The sequence below is a fragment of the Stegostoma tigrinum genome, chromosome 4, assembly GCF_030684315.1.
Source record: "Stegostoma tigrinum isolate sSteTig4 chromosome 4, sSteTig4.hap1, whole genome shotgun sequence".
Lineage (NCBI taxonomy): Eukaryota > Metazoa > Chordata > Chondrichthyes > Orectolobiformes > Stegostomatidae > Stegostoma > Stegostoma tigrinum.
In genome coordinates, this window is record NC_081357.1 from 28,104,505 (window position 1) to 28,121,378 (window position 16,874).

Genomic DNA, 16,874 nt, shown 5'->3' on the forward strand with positions numbered 1-16,874 from the left:
TCCTAATAATGGTGCAAGACGACCTGCTGATGGACAGGCTGAAGTTTGGTCCATTTGCTGCAGACAAACATCAGGAGGGTTCACCGCAAGGCCTTTCAGCAATAGTACACCAAGGGGCTGGACACTACAGAACCCTTTGGGCGGTGTGCTTACAAAGAATGAATGCTGTGAATCAGGAGTATTGAAAATACAGTTTTCATTAATTTGTGGGCTGTGAACATTGCTAGGTTGGACTTCATTTATTACCCATGCGCAGCTGCCCTTGAGAATGTCACCATCAGCTATAGTCTATTTTATATAAGTACCCCGACAATACCATTAAGGAGGGTGTTCCAGGATTTTGACACAGCGACACTGAAGGAATGACATTTGGATGGTGAGAGGCTTGGATGGGAACTTCCAGCTGCATTTGTAAATAGTACACACTGCTGTTACTGAGCACTGATAATACAGTGAACATTTGGAGTTGTGAGCAGTTTGCTTTGTCCTGGCTGGCGTCTAATTCGACTGCCATCCAGGCAGGTGGGGAGTATTCTATCACAGCCCTGACTTGTGCCTTGACAATGATGGACAGGCTTTGGGGAGTTATTCCCTGTTGTATTCTGACCTGTTCTTATCACCACAATTATTTATTTGAGTGGTCTAATTTAGGTTTTAGTCAATGGTAAATCCCCAGGACCTTGATCATGGGGGATTCAACAATGGTACCCCCATTGAATGTTAAGGGGTTCTCTCTTGTCGAAGAAGGTAATTACCTTGCCCTTGTATTGCATGACCTGACTTGCCACTTGTTAGCCCAAACCTGGTCAAGATCTTCCTGCGTATGCACAAAGACTGCTTCAGCACCCAAAGAATTATGAATGGTACTGAATATTGTGCAATCATCAGGTAACATTATAACTGCTGATCTTATACTGGAGGGAAGGTTGTTAAAGCAGCTGGAAATGGTTGGGGTGAGGATACTCCTCAGAAATGAGAGATAATGGGAACTGCGGATGCTGGAGAATCCAAGCTAACAAAGTATGGAACTGGATGAACACAGCAGGCCAAGCAGCATCTCAGGAGCACAAAAGCTGATGTTTCGGGCCTAGACCCTTCATCAGAAAAAGCTTTGTCTAATGAAGGGTCTAGGCCTGAAACGTCAGCTTTTGTGCTCTAGTGATGCTGCTTGGCCTGCTGTGTTCATCACGCTCCTGAGAAGTGTCCTGGAGCTGAAATGTCTGATCTTCTCCATCCACAATCATCATCCATTGTTTTAGGTATTGAGACATCTCGGAGCGAATTTTATATCAATTGCACTTCCTGTAATTTCCAATTTGAAATGTTTTCTCCTTGGATTAAATACTTAATATGGAACGGATTTTGCAAATATTAAGTCTATTACAAACGTGTTACATGGAAAAAGATATGAGACAGGATGAATTTTATTGCAAATTCTGTAATATTAAGTCAAAATGTTTTGTAATGTATCTTTCCAGATTTTATAAGAATGCTATTTTTCAAGAATAAAAGTTATGGTTTCGGGAAATCAGTGTCGACCTCACTCAGAATCAGTCTTTTTATGTCAGTCACTTTTTCTTGTAAGAATGTCTACAAACGCCAATATTAAGCATAATGTTGTCTTATGACTCAAATGGATTGCACCACCACCTTCTCAAGAATAACTAGAGATGGGCCATAAATGCTGACCCAGCCTGCGATGCTCGCATCCCATGAATTAATTTTATGGGGAAATTTATTTACACTGATCTTTGCATCTGTTGCTGGAGGACATTAATTTAAGGTAGTCACTAAAATGAAGAAGTTTAGAGGGCATGGAATATTTTGCCAGAATCAGTGGCTTAAGTCAAGAAATCAAAATCTGGGGAAAGATGGAGCAAAGAATGGGCTAAATGGATATCCCTCTGGGAGAGCTGGCACAGTTTCGTTTGTCAAATGGCAGGTTCTGCTGCTGCAAAATTCTATGGTATAGAAAGTGCTGAATTGTAAAAGTGGAGAGTAGTTTGAAATTGCAGCATATGTGGAAATGTAGTGGAATTTTCGAAACTGGTTTATTTAGCTTTGTTCTACTTGAATTTATTTGCCAGACTGCTTAATGTTAAGTCTTATTTCAAGCAATGGTCAACTTTGCTGTATGTAGCAAAGATAATAAAACTAGTGTGTGTGTGTGTGTGTGTGTGTAGATAGTAGGAACTGCAGATGCTGGAGAATCTGAGATAGCGAGGTGTAGGGCTGGATGAACACAGCAGGTCAAGCAGCATCAGAGGAGCAGGAAGGCTGACGTTTCTAGTCTAGACCCTTCTTCAGAAATGGGGGAGGGGACGGGAGTTCTGAAATAAATAGAGAGAGGAGGAGGTGCATAGAAGAAGAAGAGGAAAACATAGGTGGAGAGGAGACAGACAGGTCTAAGAGGCGGGAATGGAGCCAGTAAAGGTGAGTGTAGGTGGGGAGTTAGGCAGGGGGTAGGTCAGCCCAAAGGAGGATGGACAGGTCAAGGGGGGTAAGAGGTGGCAGGATGGATCGCGACTGGCAGGTGCAGTTGTTTAGTATGAACCGAGCATAGATGATCCGCAAAGTGGTCCCCAAGCCTCCGCTTGGTTTCCCCGATGCAGAGGAGGCCACGACAGGAACAGCGGATGAACATCTGCTTGGTGTGGAAGGTCTTCTTGGGGCCGGGGATAGGGGTGACGGGGGAGGTGTAGGGGCAGGTGTAGCACTTCCTGCGGTTGCAGGGAAAAGTGCCGGGTGTGGAGGAGAGTGTGGAGCGGACAAGGAAGTCACGGCGAGAGTGGCCCCTCCGGAAAGCAGATAAGGGTGGAGAGGGAAAAATATCTTTGGTGGTGGGGTCGGATTGCAATCCTCCCCCTCACCACCGTCCCAGGTCCCAAGAAGACTTTCCACATCAAGCAGATGTTCACCTGCACATCTGCTAATGTGGTATACTGCATCCACTGTTCTCATTGTGCCCTGCTGTACATTGGGGACTGCTTTGCAGAACACCTACACTCGATTCACACTAAACAATTGCACCTCCAAGTCGCGAACCATTTCAACTCCCCCTCCCATTACTCAGATGACATGTCCATCCTGGGCCTCCTGCAGTGCCACAACGATGCCACCCAAAGGTTGCAGGAACGCCATCTCATATTCCACTTGGGGACCCTGCAGCCCAATGGTATCAATGTGGACTTCACAAGCTTCAAAATCTCCCCTCCCCCTACTGCATCCCAAAACCAGCCCAGCCCGTCTCTGCCTCCCCAACCGGCCCTTCCTCCCACCTCAAGCCCCACCCCCATCTTCTACCTACTAATGTCATCCCGCCCCCTTGACCTGTCCATCCTGGACTGACCTATCCCCTCCCTACCTCCCCACCTACACTCACATTTATTGGCTCCATCCCCGCCCCTTTAACTAGTGTGTGCTTCATCCCGTTTTAGGAAGGACTTCTTCATATCCAATCTATTCTACTTGCTGTGTATTAAGAATGTGTTGGCAATGTTGTCTCTAGGTTTTCTGCATTTTAGGGAACCATATATAAGAAAATTAGAGAATGTCTACATCTATGTAAAAACACAATGTGATGCTTATTCTGCCAAATAAATCTGAAGCAATTAAAAGTAGCACATGACTTTTCTGGCTTTTCTGTACCTGAAAATGGAAGCATGCTGGTAGTTTTTTTTTAATGGCAGCATGCACACTATAGTAGAAGCAGAGCACTTCCTAGGTTTGCAGATATCGGTGAGAACAGAACCTAAATACCGTTTTGTTGAAAGGTCCCTGCTGTGTACACTTAATAATGTTTTACTGTACCTGGTCTTATATAGCTTTTAGTTAATTCTCAGAAAGTAATACTTTTTAATCATTTGTTCCAATGATACTGTGAGTCTTTATTACTGTGAATCACCTTCAGAATGAACTGTGTCAGGAGAGATTGTGTTCTTATTAGAGGCAATTAACCCCAAGACGTCATCTTTGATGGAGTTTAATAGTATTCTTATAATGAAATGTGAACAGATTAAGGAGCTAAAAATTCAAACAATATCCGTGACAAATACACATTCATGAGAAGGACTGATACAGCTTACCTGCCCCCGTAACTTGTCAAATATTTTCCCAATTTGGAGGAGAATTTCATTTTCAGAAAGGTTTCACTGACCCTAACCTGAATTGAAGACCTATCTCAAGAAGGACAATAAAGACATGAGTGATCGCCAGAGCAGTCTGGCATTACTTTCAATGTCCCACTGTTGAAGAAACCCATGTTTAGTCAGTAGAGGTGTTTTGTTGGTTCTTTGATAAGTTTGCACAATTCAACCTTCTCTCCTGATATTCTTCCCTTTCATCAAACTGGCCCATTGTCTTTACAGCTGCTTGCTGCTCCAATTTACATCTTGCTTTAAGTTTCTCCCCAGTACTTAATCTTTTCCACATCTTCGTTTCCTATTCATGTTGTCGTGTTCATGCTGGAATCAGTTGGGATATCTTGCCAGACATCAGCAACCCTCCGGTACTCTATTTAACTGGACATTCTACTATATCAGCCTAAACTTAAGTGCAAAATGTAAAAGGCTCTAATACATCAACTCTTTAATAAGCAACAATGGCTGAGACCAGATCTACCAGTGGTTTATTAGCTGGTCGTGATGGTAACATGTTTTTATATTTGCTCATAAGAGGTGCGCATTGCAGGCTAGGCCAATACTTACTGCCAATTCCTAATTGCCATTGAGCAGACCATAAGAGATAGGAAGAGCAGTAGGCCGTTTTGGCTTCCATCATTCAATAGGAACATGGCTGATCCAGTATTCCTCATCTCTACTCTCCTGCCCTTTCCCCGCAATCCTTGATTCCCTGACTGATCAAAAATCTGCCTATCTCAGCTTCAAGGTGGTCATGAGCTGCTGCTTTTGAACTGCTGCAGTTCCTGTGATGCAAGGTAGCCACAGTACTGTTCGAGTAGAGTTCCAGGACTGTATCTCCGAAGGAGCAACAAAATAGTTCTAATTCAAGGTGTTAGGTTTCTAGCAGAACCTGTGTGTGTTATAAGACCTCAAGATATAAGAGCAGAATTAGGCCAATCAACCCACTGAGTCTGCTCTGCCATTTAATGATGGCTGATATGTTTCTCTATCCCATTCTCCCGTCTTCTCCCCATTTCCTTGAGCCCTTTTCTAACTAAGAGCCTATCTATCTGTGCCATAAATACAAGACTTGGCCTTTGCAACCTTCTGTGGCACTGAGTTCCACAGGTTCACCACCCTCTGGCTGACAGAATTTCTCCTTATCTCAACTCTAAAGGGTTGTCACTTCACTGTTAGGCTGTGCCTTCAGGTACTAGTGTCTCCTTCTAGTGCAAGCATCTTCTGTGTCCACTCTTTCCAGACCTCTCAGTATTCTGTGCATTTCGATGATGTCTCCCCTCATTCTTCTAAAACCCATCAAGTACACACCCAGAGTCTTCAATCACTCCTCGTGTGACTAGTCCTTCATCACCAGGATCATTCTTGTAAACATCCTCTGGACCCCCTCCAATGCCAGTACTTCCTCCCTTAGATTTGGGCCCAAAACTGCTCACTACATTCTAAATGTGATCAGATCAGGGCTTTATAGAACCTCAACAGTATATCTCTGTTCTTGTATTCTAGCCCTCTTAAAATAAATGCGAGCATTGGATTTGCAGCCTTTACTGCCAACTGAACCTGCATATTAACCTTAAGAGAATCCTGAAGTGTTGGTGCTCCATGCATTTGCTGCCCTTGTTCTTTTATTTGAAAGAGGTCATGGGTTTGGCGGATGCTGTGCAAGGAGCCTTGGCATTTTGTATATGGCACAAACAGCTGCCAGTGTGCTGAAGAGAGTGAATGTTTAAAGTGTTTGATAAAGCAGTCTGCCTTGTCGTCAATGGTGTCAGACTTCTAAAATGTTGAGCTACACTCATCCAACCAAGTGGAGAGTATTCCATCGCGGTTCTAAACTGAGCCTTCTAGGTGGTGCACAGGCTTTGGGCGAATAGGAAATGAATACTTGCTACAGAGTTCCTAGCCAGTGACCTGTCCTTGCAGCTAAAGTATTTATATGGCTGATCCAGTTCGGTTACTGTTTTATAGTTCTTTTCGTTCTGTCTGTTCGACCCTCAGGATGTTGATTTGGGGCTTTCAGTCATCCTGATGCAATTGAATGTCAGCGGGGTGACAAATAGATTCTCTTGTTGAAGATGGTCATTTCCTGGCATTTTGTGTGGATCATTTTACCTGCCTGTTGTCAGCTAAGTTTGAAAGATGTCTAGGTCTTGCTGCATACAGTCACTTACAACTTCAGTATTTAAGGATTTGCAAATGGTGCACATTACTGAGCAATCATCAGTGAACATCTCTACTTCTGACCTTTGAATGGGGGGAAGGTCATTAAGGAAGCAGCTGAGGATGATTGGCCCTGGGACACTGTCCTGAGGAACTCCTGCAGAGATGTTCTTGGACTGAAATGCATTCAGCGATGGTAATTCAGTTGACGAAAGGGAGCAATGATTTGATTTTTATTTTGTTGGAGATAGTGTCATTATCTTGTACTTGTGTGGCGCTAATGTTCCTCACCTCTTTTCGTCCCATGCCTGAATGTTGTCCCAGTTTTGCTGTATATATTACAATTATTTTCACTTACGAAAAATTTATGACAATATCAAGTTTAGCACAGTTGGTGGCATTCTCATTGCCAAATCAAAAGATGTCAAGTTCAAATCTTATTCCATTGTTTAAACTCAAAATCAAGGCTGATACTTGGATGCCATACAATGTTAGGGAGTGGCAGTAGGTATGTAATTCTATTTTGTATAATGCTGCACAAATACACCTGAAAACACTTTCGGGGGAAAAAAATTGAATGCTGAGGGGGTAGACCAAAGGGGTGAAGAGTATCAGATTAAGGGTATCAAAGTCCAGAGGAAACTGAGGAGATTTTGTGGGGGGAAAAAAAATGATGAGGCATAAAGTGGGACAGTCAGGGCAGGAGCTGGGCATGGATCACTAAAGGGTCATCATATCCTGACTGACATACACAGCCCCACAATCTCCTTGTCCCCATGCAATCCACTCCTTGCTGTCTGCTGACTTTAGCATCTGCCTTCCATTATAATAATAACCCTGGGGAAGGATGATGATGCTGAAGCTAATGCTAAGACCTAGAAATAAGTATTAGATTATATCAGCACCTTACAGGCCAACAGCACATGAAAGGTCTCCTGCTGAATCCCTCGTAGCATTATACCTAGAATGTGGGACCAACAGTAAACTGCCAGAAGGAAGCTGACTTGAAACCATCCCATCACCCTTTTAGACATTAGTGTTTAGAAAGGTTTGTATGACCTTGGAAAGAATGTTGAGCAAATCCACCAGAATATTGTCAAGATCAAGGAATAAGTTATAAGGAAATACTGTTTAGACTTTGCCTGTACTTCCTCAAACGTGAAGCAGTTGGTTGATTTGATGGAGCCTTTTGGAATTTTGAAAGGATTTAGAGGGTAGACAGAGAGAAACCTTTCCTCCCTGTAGTGATGTCCTTGAACCCTATGTCTCGGATCATGGAAACAGACCCTTTGGTCCAACTGGTCCATGCTGACCAGAAATCCTAAATTCATCTAGTCCCATTTGCCAGAATTTGGCCTATATCTGTCTAAACCCTTCGTACTCATATACCTACCCAGATGCCTTTTAAATGTTGTGATTGTACCAGCGTCCACCACTTCTTCCGGCAGCTCATTCCATACATACAACAGCCACTGCTTACATGCCTATGCTTGCCGTTTATGTTTGTCTAATTTTGGCCTTGTATTCTTTCCTTTTCTCTTTCATGTCCACCCTGTGATTAATGGGACAATCTTCAGCTGTTTGGACCATATATTTTGGACCTGAATCTTGTACTTCTGTTCCCGCTTTAAAAGCAACATCAAACCTTAACTTGGATTTTGTTATTTAGATACCGGCCTTAACTCTTGACATACAACTACCTGAATCAATTTTGCTTATTGAAAGTGTCTTAAGAACTTTGCAGTTTTAAAGATTCTAAATAAATGCAGTTTATTTGTATGTAGCTGTTGATCTAAACCCAAAAAATAAACAAAACCATCTATCTCATTTTTATTTGATCCATTTCAATTTACATGTAGTTTGCTAATGATCAAGATCATAATTGGTGCTGTGCACCAGAACTCATGTTGGATTTTGGGTACAGACTGTTTGTATGAATGGCTGGATAGGATATAGAGTTTCCTGTAATTTTCCCCAATAATGTCCTTTAAATGCCTTTATCTCTGACATCAGAAGAGCACTTACAGGATGGCATTTCCATTTCCCACACTAGTATCCTATGACCTCTCTGATTGAGATTACCAATCTTGAAGCTTACAGCCTGTAAAAATTAAACTGTGCCAACTTGTATTCAGTCCAGTATGTCAGGCTGGCTGATATTTTCAGCAGAAGAGAGAGAGGGTGTTCTAGAGTCTTCGACATGAGATTTTTCACTGTGCGTTGTATGAAATGCCTGAATACCATCACATTTGGAAAGGCACAGAGGTATATTTTGCAAATATTTCCATATCGATAAAACACAGCTTGAATTTATAAAATAGCAGCGTTCTACTTCAGGATAATTAGTGATGTATACCCAGAACCCAAACTTTATTGCATACTCAAAGTTACAACTTAATTCTGTGTAAGCTAATTAAGCCAAAGTGTTATGGCAGTTTCTTCAGCGCTGTGTTTTCTCTGCATGTTAATAAATAGTAAGGAACTTTCAATGGCAGATTTTCAATTCAATGAACTCCAGACTCTTGTACAATTTCACTATCATTTTACCTGTTTTAAATGATATCACAGTTCTTGCATTTTCTAACAGAAGCCATTTCTGTTCCAAAGAAAATTATTAATAAAATATCAATGAATACTAATGTAAATATATATTGTATGTTTTTTCTTCAGTGGGATGCATGTATGTCAGCAGGTCAAGGATTCTTGAGCCATGTCATAGAACATTTACCTTTCATGCTGCATTCCCATAATTAAGGCTGATCCTTCAGTATGCTGTTAAGGAATGTCGCTGCACAAGGTGCTACTTTAAACCAGTATATATCTGGGTGTTTGCCAGGGCTGTGGAAGAACCAACAACGCTACTCTCAAGAAGAGGAGCAACTATCCCAGTGTCCACCAGCATCTATTCTTCCAATAACATCACCAAGCACCAATTAACTTGATTGTTTCATTACGTTTTGTGAAATCTTACCCAAATGATTTCATATTTATCTTTTCAACAAAGCTTTATTTCAAAAGTAACTGATTGGATGTGAAGCATCTTGGAGCCTTCTGAGAAAATGAACAGTGCTCATTAAAATACAATTCCTTCTTTCTATGTCAGCATCAAATTCTCTCGTGTTACATATAATGAGGCCTAATGGAGAGAAAAGGCACCAGTAACTCTTCACTCCAACCAGTGGAGCATGCTTAATATTTGAACTAACCTTAAGTTCCTGCTTTCTCACATCGGCCCAGCTACTCCTCCACAGGGTAGTTTAGTTTTTAACTGGATGATGGAAAATTTTGCAGCTCTTTTAGTTAGCATTTGGTTAAAAGTCTGGGATACTATCTTATACAAAGCGATGGCTTACTGTTGAATACTGGATTCCAACTTAATTTTCCTTTAAAAATATCAAATTACAGGTAAAAATAAATAAAGTAGTATGAAATGTTTATGGGTAGTGTATGATACTTCTTCATAAGTCACACTTAACCTTTGAGGCACTATCCAAAAAGAAGGACATATGCACTTCAAATTTGAGTCCTAGCTTGGAAGAGCAAATTTTGAACTGTTTTGAATGTCAGCATCCCCAGCTATACTGTATTGGATTCCACACCAGGAACCTTGAATTCAATTCCTTGTGACACTAATAGAGAAAACTGAAGTTGTCTGACTACTTGTAATTCACTGCTGCCTGAAAGTTCAGTGTTCCTTAGTGGATGGGCCAGGAGGAGAGGAGAATTGGCCAAATGAATTCAACCCCGCAGAAGTGAATCACCTCCTCTCCTTCCAGGCAGTGATACTGACGGTTGCTGTGTACAGGTCTGCAGTAACTCACCCAGTCCTGCCTTTGATTGAAAAAAGAGTTATGACAACGGTTGAGTACAGTCAAGAGTCTCCCAGGCGAAATATAATCATTCCTTTCAAATTAGCAAAGTTCTGCAAATCAAAAACTTGTATGATAAATTGTATCACAGTTTAGACAGCTGTTTTGTATATGCATTTTCTATAAACTAGATTGTCATATAGAATTTTGTAGAGTGTTCAAATTATGATATTCAAGTCCAGATGAAATTTAAACAAATAACCAAAACTAGTATTTTTATATGACCTTTAGGTTGTAAGCATCCACTGTTTCTTCTCAAATGTGCATCAACATTACAATTGGAAATGCTACTCATTGCGATGTTATGTTCTACAGAATTTTTCAGAGAATAAGTAATGATGAATTAAAACAAAATTAATCAAATGTAACTTTGCCAATAAATAATTTCAAGTTGAGTGGTTCAAAATACTTATTTGCCTATTTTTCTTTGATTTTAGGCTAAAGTAAATGGCAAACAAGCTGATTATGCCAAGGTATGTCTTCCATGTTTTGATGTATTGTAATTGCTGTATATTAAAGAAATAAAATTGGCTGTGCTGCTTTGTTTTACATCCTGCAACAGGTATCAATTAAACATAAACCTTAAAGGACAAATATTTTTCAATACTTATATATTGAATGATGGTTTCTTTGCAACAAAGACTTGAACATTGTTGAAAGACACCTAAAGTCGAAGCTTTCCACCTTGTTTGGTCAGGGCTGGATAATGCTATGTAAATTGCTGTTTCTTCTCTAAAGCTGGTTTGCATGAGTTTTAATCTTGGAGTACAAGATGGAAAGGTTCGTCTTCATATCATTTTAGCAACACTAATAATAATATGCTTCTTAATGTAAGAATGTTTGTATTTATGTTTGTGGTCAGGTACTTAAGACTAAATAATAACTGGAGCGGGTATTAGCTTATGCCTCTGGTTCTACAGCCTATGGTGCCTTCAATCTGAAATAGTCTGATTTTATGAGCAAGAAAATTTAGATATGGTGGAACTCATCAATTTGTTATCTCAGCCTTTTCTAAGGTGAAAACTTCCATTTGTTGTACACTGTTGTTGTTCTTGTGCATTTCCATCCCCTAATGAAACCACAGTAAAGGACAGTAAAATGAATAGACATTGACATAGGCCTGGGCTGACGTAATCTGGTCTTAGTCTGAGGGAAGGTGAAGGAGCATAAGTAATGTGGAAGTCTATGGCATCCATGCTGACTCAGCACACGTCAGAAACATGGAAACCAGGGAGATGATGCAGACAAGAACCATCTCATGGGCATTGACAGGTTGAACCAGAAAGAAACTCCAGATCACCTGAGCTACTGAAAGATTTTTCAAGAGTTATTTGGGTGATGTAATGGAGGAAAGTCAAGAGAAACACTGGCAACACTACTGAAACAAGGACAAGATCTGAGTGACACCGTCTCCACAAACAACTGGCTGAAGCCACTGGACCTATGCCTCACCACCCACTTTAAATTTAATGGCCAAATATATGAGCAGATCAACGGGACACCCAGGGGATCACCTCCCTTTGGACTAATAGCTGAAGCAGTAATGCAGAGACTCAAAAGCATGGCCCTTATGCTAATCAAACCAAAACTACGGATATGCTATGTGGACAACACCTTTGTAATTATTAAACAGAGCAAACTGGAGGAGAGACACAAACTAATAAACAACACCCGCACTGGGATCAGATTCACCAGGGAAAAGGAGAAGAACAAACAGCTCCCATTCCTGGATGTCATGGTGGAACACAGGACCAACGGACAATTCCTAACAACAGTACACAGGAAAACCATACACGCTGACCAAGTACTGAATTTTAACAGCAACCACCCTAAAACACACAAACAAAATTGCATGAAAACTCTATTTAAATGGGCAACAGCACACTGCAGCAACACAGAACTATGCCAAGAAGAAGAAGAGTACCTCCTCCAAATATCAAGGACAACAGATACTCAGAAAACTGGGTCAGAAGATGCCTACTATATGAATGACACCAGGAAGATACTGCATGCTCCAGCACATTCATCACACTACCTTACATCAGGAACACATCTGAACTGACCACAAGACTCCTACAACCACTAGGCATCAGCATCACACACAAACCCACATCAACCCTATGCCAACTGCTAACCCGATCCAAAGACCCACTACCCACTATGGACAGGGCCAACGTAATATACAAGTTTCCCTGCAAAGACTGCGGCAAACACTACATTGGACAGACAAGAACGAAATTAGCCACAAGGGTACACGAACATCAACAAGGAACAAAAAAACTTGACCAATATGCTCTCATCTCCATCCACATGGATAAGGAGAACCTCGAGTTTGATTGGGACAACACCAGGATCCTGGGACAGGCCAAGCAGAAACAAACACGGGAATTCCTAGAGGTCTGGTTCTCCAGCAGGAAGGCCATCAACAAACATAGAGCTAGACCCCATATACACTCCACTGTGAAGAAAAACCAGAAGTGAGTTAACACAACTCAACGGACACCAGAGATTAAATAACAGGCGAGAAAACACAACAGCGCTTCATTGGAGGCTGCACTGATGATGTTACCCAGCATGGTAATGAAACATCTGCGGGACAACGAACCAGCTCGGCAAGTGAACCAACCGTAACATCCACAACCTGAGCTACAGACCTGCTCTAAAAACCTTAAAGTCTTACTCTGTATTTTAATGGTAAGATCGATCCAATGGCCCCTGCTGGAATTAATGGCAATTGATTTTAGAAAGAATTGGTTGGTTAGAGTAAAAAGATTCCTACTGGAAGCAGCAGTTAAGGATGAGAGAAAAACTAATTAGGTCCCCCCTTATGTGCACACAAACCATCAATGGCAGGCCAAAAAATATCTGCATAACATTTCAGAATAACTCTTTGATGCTTTCTAATGAATATTTTACAAAACTAATGTGAACAACATCTAGTGCTGTTGCCGGAAGGTTTCTTTAACCCTGAAGCAACTAACATATACACTTTTTTGACTAAAAGCTAAATAGTGCTGATGTTGGAGAAACTCAGCAAGTCTGGCAGCATCTGTAGAGAGAGAAACAGCATTATCATTTCAAGTCTGGTATGACTTTTTCAGCACTCATTTAGTTAATCAATTCCAGTAGATATGCTTAAGTGGATAAAACGTCTAATGTCAGTATTTTCCATTTCATCATTTGTATTCAGTGTAGATTTAATATGGGGTTCAATTTTTGTTGGCTATTTTAGTTACTTTGCAACTCATTCCTGCGCAGAGTTTTGCAAAGGTGCGTAGAATGTGATATGGACCTATTTCCCTTAGCCTGATTACTGCCGAGCAGCTCTGATTTTTGTTGCAGGACAGTTGCCAAGTGGACAGTCCTAGTTATGTAATGGGTGAAGCCCTGACTTTGGAACATATTGAACAAAAAACCTACTCGGTGCTGAAGAGGGGCCACTGGACCTGAAACGTTATCTGTCATTTCTCTCCACAGATGCTGCCTCACCTGCTGAGATTTTCCAGCAATTTCTGTTTCTGTTTGGAACAGATTAGTTTGACCTTTCATATTTTTGTAACATTCTTGCTCATGCAATGGTTGCATGTCTCCCATGTTGCTGATTCTCTTGAATTATATATTTTAGCAACCCTTAAGCTGTTTTAGTTTTGTCTGTTTTGTGTCAGGGAATAAGCATCCCCATCAATGGCAGGCCAAAAAAATCTGCATAAGACTTCAGAATAACTCTTTGATGCTTTCATGATGAATATTTTACAAAACTAATGTGAACAACATCTAGTTTTATAACGAAAACCTAGTCTGAAATCCAAAACCACAGTGCTATATTCCTCTGAACAACTTGTTTTCCATTAAAGGCAACTTTAGTCTATGTATGTGATGGCCTTATAATTTTGTAGGAGACAGTATTTTTTCCTGTACAGTATTTATTGGCTATGGGTGATGTCTGTGGACCAACATTTATCCCCCATCTCTAGTTGCCCTTGCGAAGGCAATAGTGGGCTACCTTCTTGAACTGTTGCAGCTCATTTGATGTAGTTTGACCCACAAAACTGTTGCGGAGAGAGTTCCAGGATCTTGACCTAGTGACAATAAAAGTGAAATCATTCCAAGCCAGGATTCTGGGTGGCTAGTTGGAGAATTTGAAGGAGATGGCATTCCCATGTGTCTGCTGCCCTTGTTCTTCTAAATGGAATGATCATGAGTTTGAAGGTGCTGCTTAAAGAGCCTTGGTGAATTTTTCGTAGATGGTACATACTGCTTCTACCGTGTGTTGGTAGTGATGGAAGTGAAGTGTTTGTGGATGTGGTGCCAATCAAGCAGGCTGTTTTTACCCTAGACAGTGTCAAACTTCTTGAGTGTTATTGGAAATTCACACATCTGGGCAAGTCGGGAATTCTCCATCACAATCCTGACTGGTGCCTTCCAGATAGTGGACATACTTTGGCGAGTCAGGAAATGACTGCAGTATTCCTGCTCTTGTAACCAGAGTACAGTACTTACGTGGCCTGCCTGAATATAGAATATAGAACATGACAGCACAGTACAGGCCCTTCGGCCCTCAATGTTGTGCCGACCGGTCATACCGATCTGAAGCCCATCTATTCCATGTACGTCCATATGCTTGTCCAATGATGACTTAAATGTACCTAAAGTTGGCGAATCTACTACCGTTGCAGGCAAAGCATTCCATTCCCTTACTACTGTCTGAGTAAAGAAACTACCTCTGACATCTGTCCTATATCTTTCACCCCTCAATTTAAAGCTATGCCCCCTTGTGCTCGCCGTCACCATCCTAGGAAAAAGGCTCTCCCTATCCACCCTATCTAACCCTCTGATTATTTTATATGTTTCAATTAAGTCACTTCTCAACCTTCTTCTCTCTAACGAAAACAGCCTCAAGTCCCTCAGCTAGACCTTCCCTCCATACCAGGCAACATCCTAGTAAATCTCCTCTGCACCCTTTCCAAAGCTTCCACATCCTTCTTATAATGCAGTGACCAGAACTATACGCAATACTCCAAGTGCAGCCGCACCAGAGTTTTGTACAGCTGCAGCATAACCTCTTGGTTCCGGAACTCGATCCCTCTATTAATAAAAGCTAAAACACTGTATGCCTTCTTAACAGCCCTGTCAACCTGGGTGGCAACTTTCAAGGATCTGTGTACATGGACACCGAGATCTCTCTGATCATCTACACTACACTATCATGCTCTCTGGTGGGGAGTCTGGGCCCGAGGCACCGGCTTTTGTGCTCCTGGGATGCTGCTTGGCCTGCTGTGTTCATCCAGCTCCACACTTTGTTATCTTGCATTCTCCAGCATCTGCAGTTCCTATTAGAACATAGAACATAGAACAGTACAGCACAGAACAGGCCCTTCAGCCCACAATGTTGTGCCGACCATTGATCCTCATGTATGCACCCTCAAATTTCTGTGACCATATACATGTCCAGCAGTCTCTTAAATGACCCCAATGACCTTGCTTCCACAAATTATCACTACTTATTTCCTTATTGTTTTTTGCATCTCAACAGAACTGGACATATTATGATGATTGAGTAACACATGAAATATAGAATGGTAGCACCCATTTAAAGGGGGTTCATGAAACTATTTATCTGTGTTTATAAGAGGAAGGTCTGAAACCTATGCCATCATACCCATTTCCAGCAGATATGCAGATTCCAATCCAGAGGAAAGAAACTTTGGACCCAAAATCCTAACTGTTTTCTGCTGTAAAAATTATATCCTATTCACTTGGCAAACAGAATTTGATTACAAGTCAGATACCCATCTCAAAAATACACTGTTCTGTTAAATTTGTCCAGATGGCAGTTGATGGCGCTTTTCCTAAAGTGGTGAATGTTTGCAGCAAATAACAAGGCAATGAAAACTAAAGATAGTATGAGAAATACTCCATTTACAGCAGATGTGTGATGGTTTTAGTTAAGCTTGTAAAGAAGAGGAATGAGTTGCTTTTGTGCCTGAAAGCTTGATTATGGTTGAGTTCGGAGGCTCCAGTATTATACACAGACCTTACCTGAAACATTGCCTTTGACTGGCTGGAATGGTTAGAAATGTATTTTCTCAACAGTGCAACTAAGATAACATACCACAGAAGCAAGAGCAAAAGGAAAAGTGTTGGTAAAGTGTTGAAAAAGGCTATAAGGGATAGGATTTATAATCATCTAGAAAAGAATAAATTGATTAGGGATAGTCAGCACGGTTTTGTGAGGGGTAGGTCATGCCTCACAAACCTTATTAGTTCTTTGAGAAGGTGACCAAACAGGTAGATGAGAGTAAACTGGTTGATGTGATGTATATGGATTTCAGCAAGGCATTCAATAAGGTTCCCCACAGTAGGCTATTGTACAAAATGCAGAGGAATGGGATTGTGGGAGATATAGCAGTTTGGATTGGAAATTGGCTTGCTGAAAGAAGACAGAGGGTGGTAGTTGATGAGAAATGTTCATCCTGGAGGGCAGTTACTAGTGGTGTACCGCAAGGGCCGGTGTTGGGTCCACTGCTGTTTGTCATTGTTATAAATGATCTGGATGAGGGCGTAGAAGGATGGGTTAGTAAATTTGCAGATGACGCTAAGTTCGGTGGAGTTGTGGATAGTGACGAAGGATGCTGTAGGTTGCAGAGAGACATAGATAAGCTGCAGAGCTGGGCTGAGAGGTGGCAAATGGAACTTAATGCAGACA

At 41.4% G+C, this 16,874-nt stretch overlaps 1 protein-coding gene and 1 long non-coding RNA gene across 6 annotated transcripts in view; one reads left to right on the top strand and one right to left on the bottom strand.

The window, feature by feature from the left end:
• The window catches only part of pdss2 (prenyl (decaprenyl) diphosphate synthase, subunit 2), a 257,335-nt gene that overhangs the window by 218,168 nt on the left and 22,293 nt on the right, over positions 1–16,874 (top strand). For all 5 annotated transcript variants that reach the window (XM_059645248.1, XM_048530440.2, XM_048530442.2 and 2 more), the window contains one exon: positions 10,606–10,641. In XM_059645248.1, coding sequence (XP_059501231.1) covers positions 10,606–10,641 — 36 coding nt within the window. The remainder of the gene's footprint in view (positions 1–10,605; positions 10,642–16,874) is intronic.
• The window catches only part of LOC132209539 (uncharacterized), a 138,177-nt gene that overhangs the window by 14,009 nt on the left and 107,294 nt on the right, over positions 1–16,874 (bottom strand). The window lies entirely within an intron of this gene.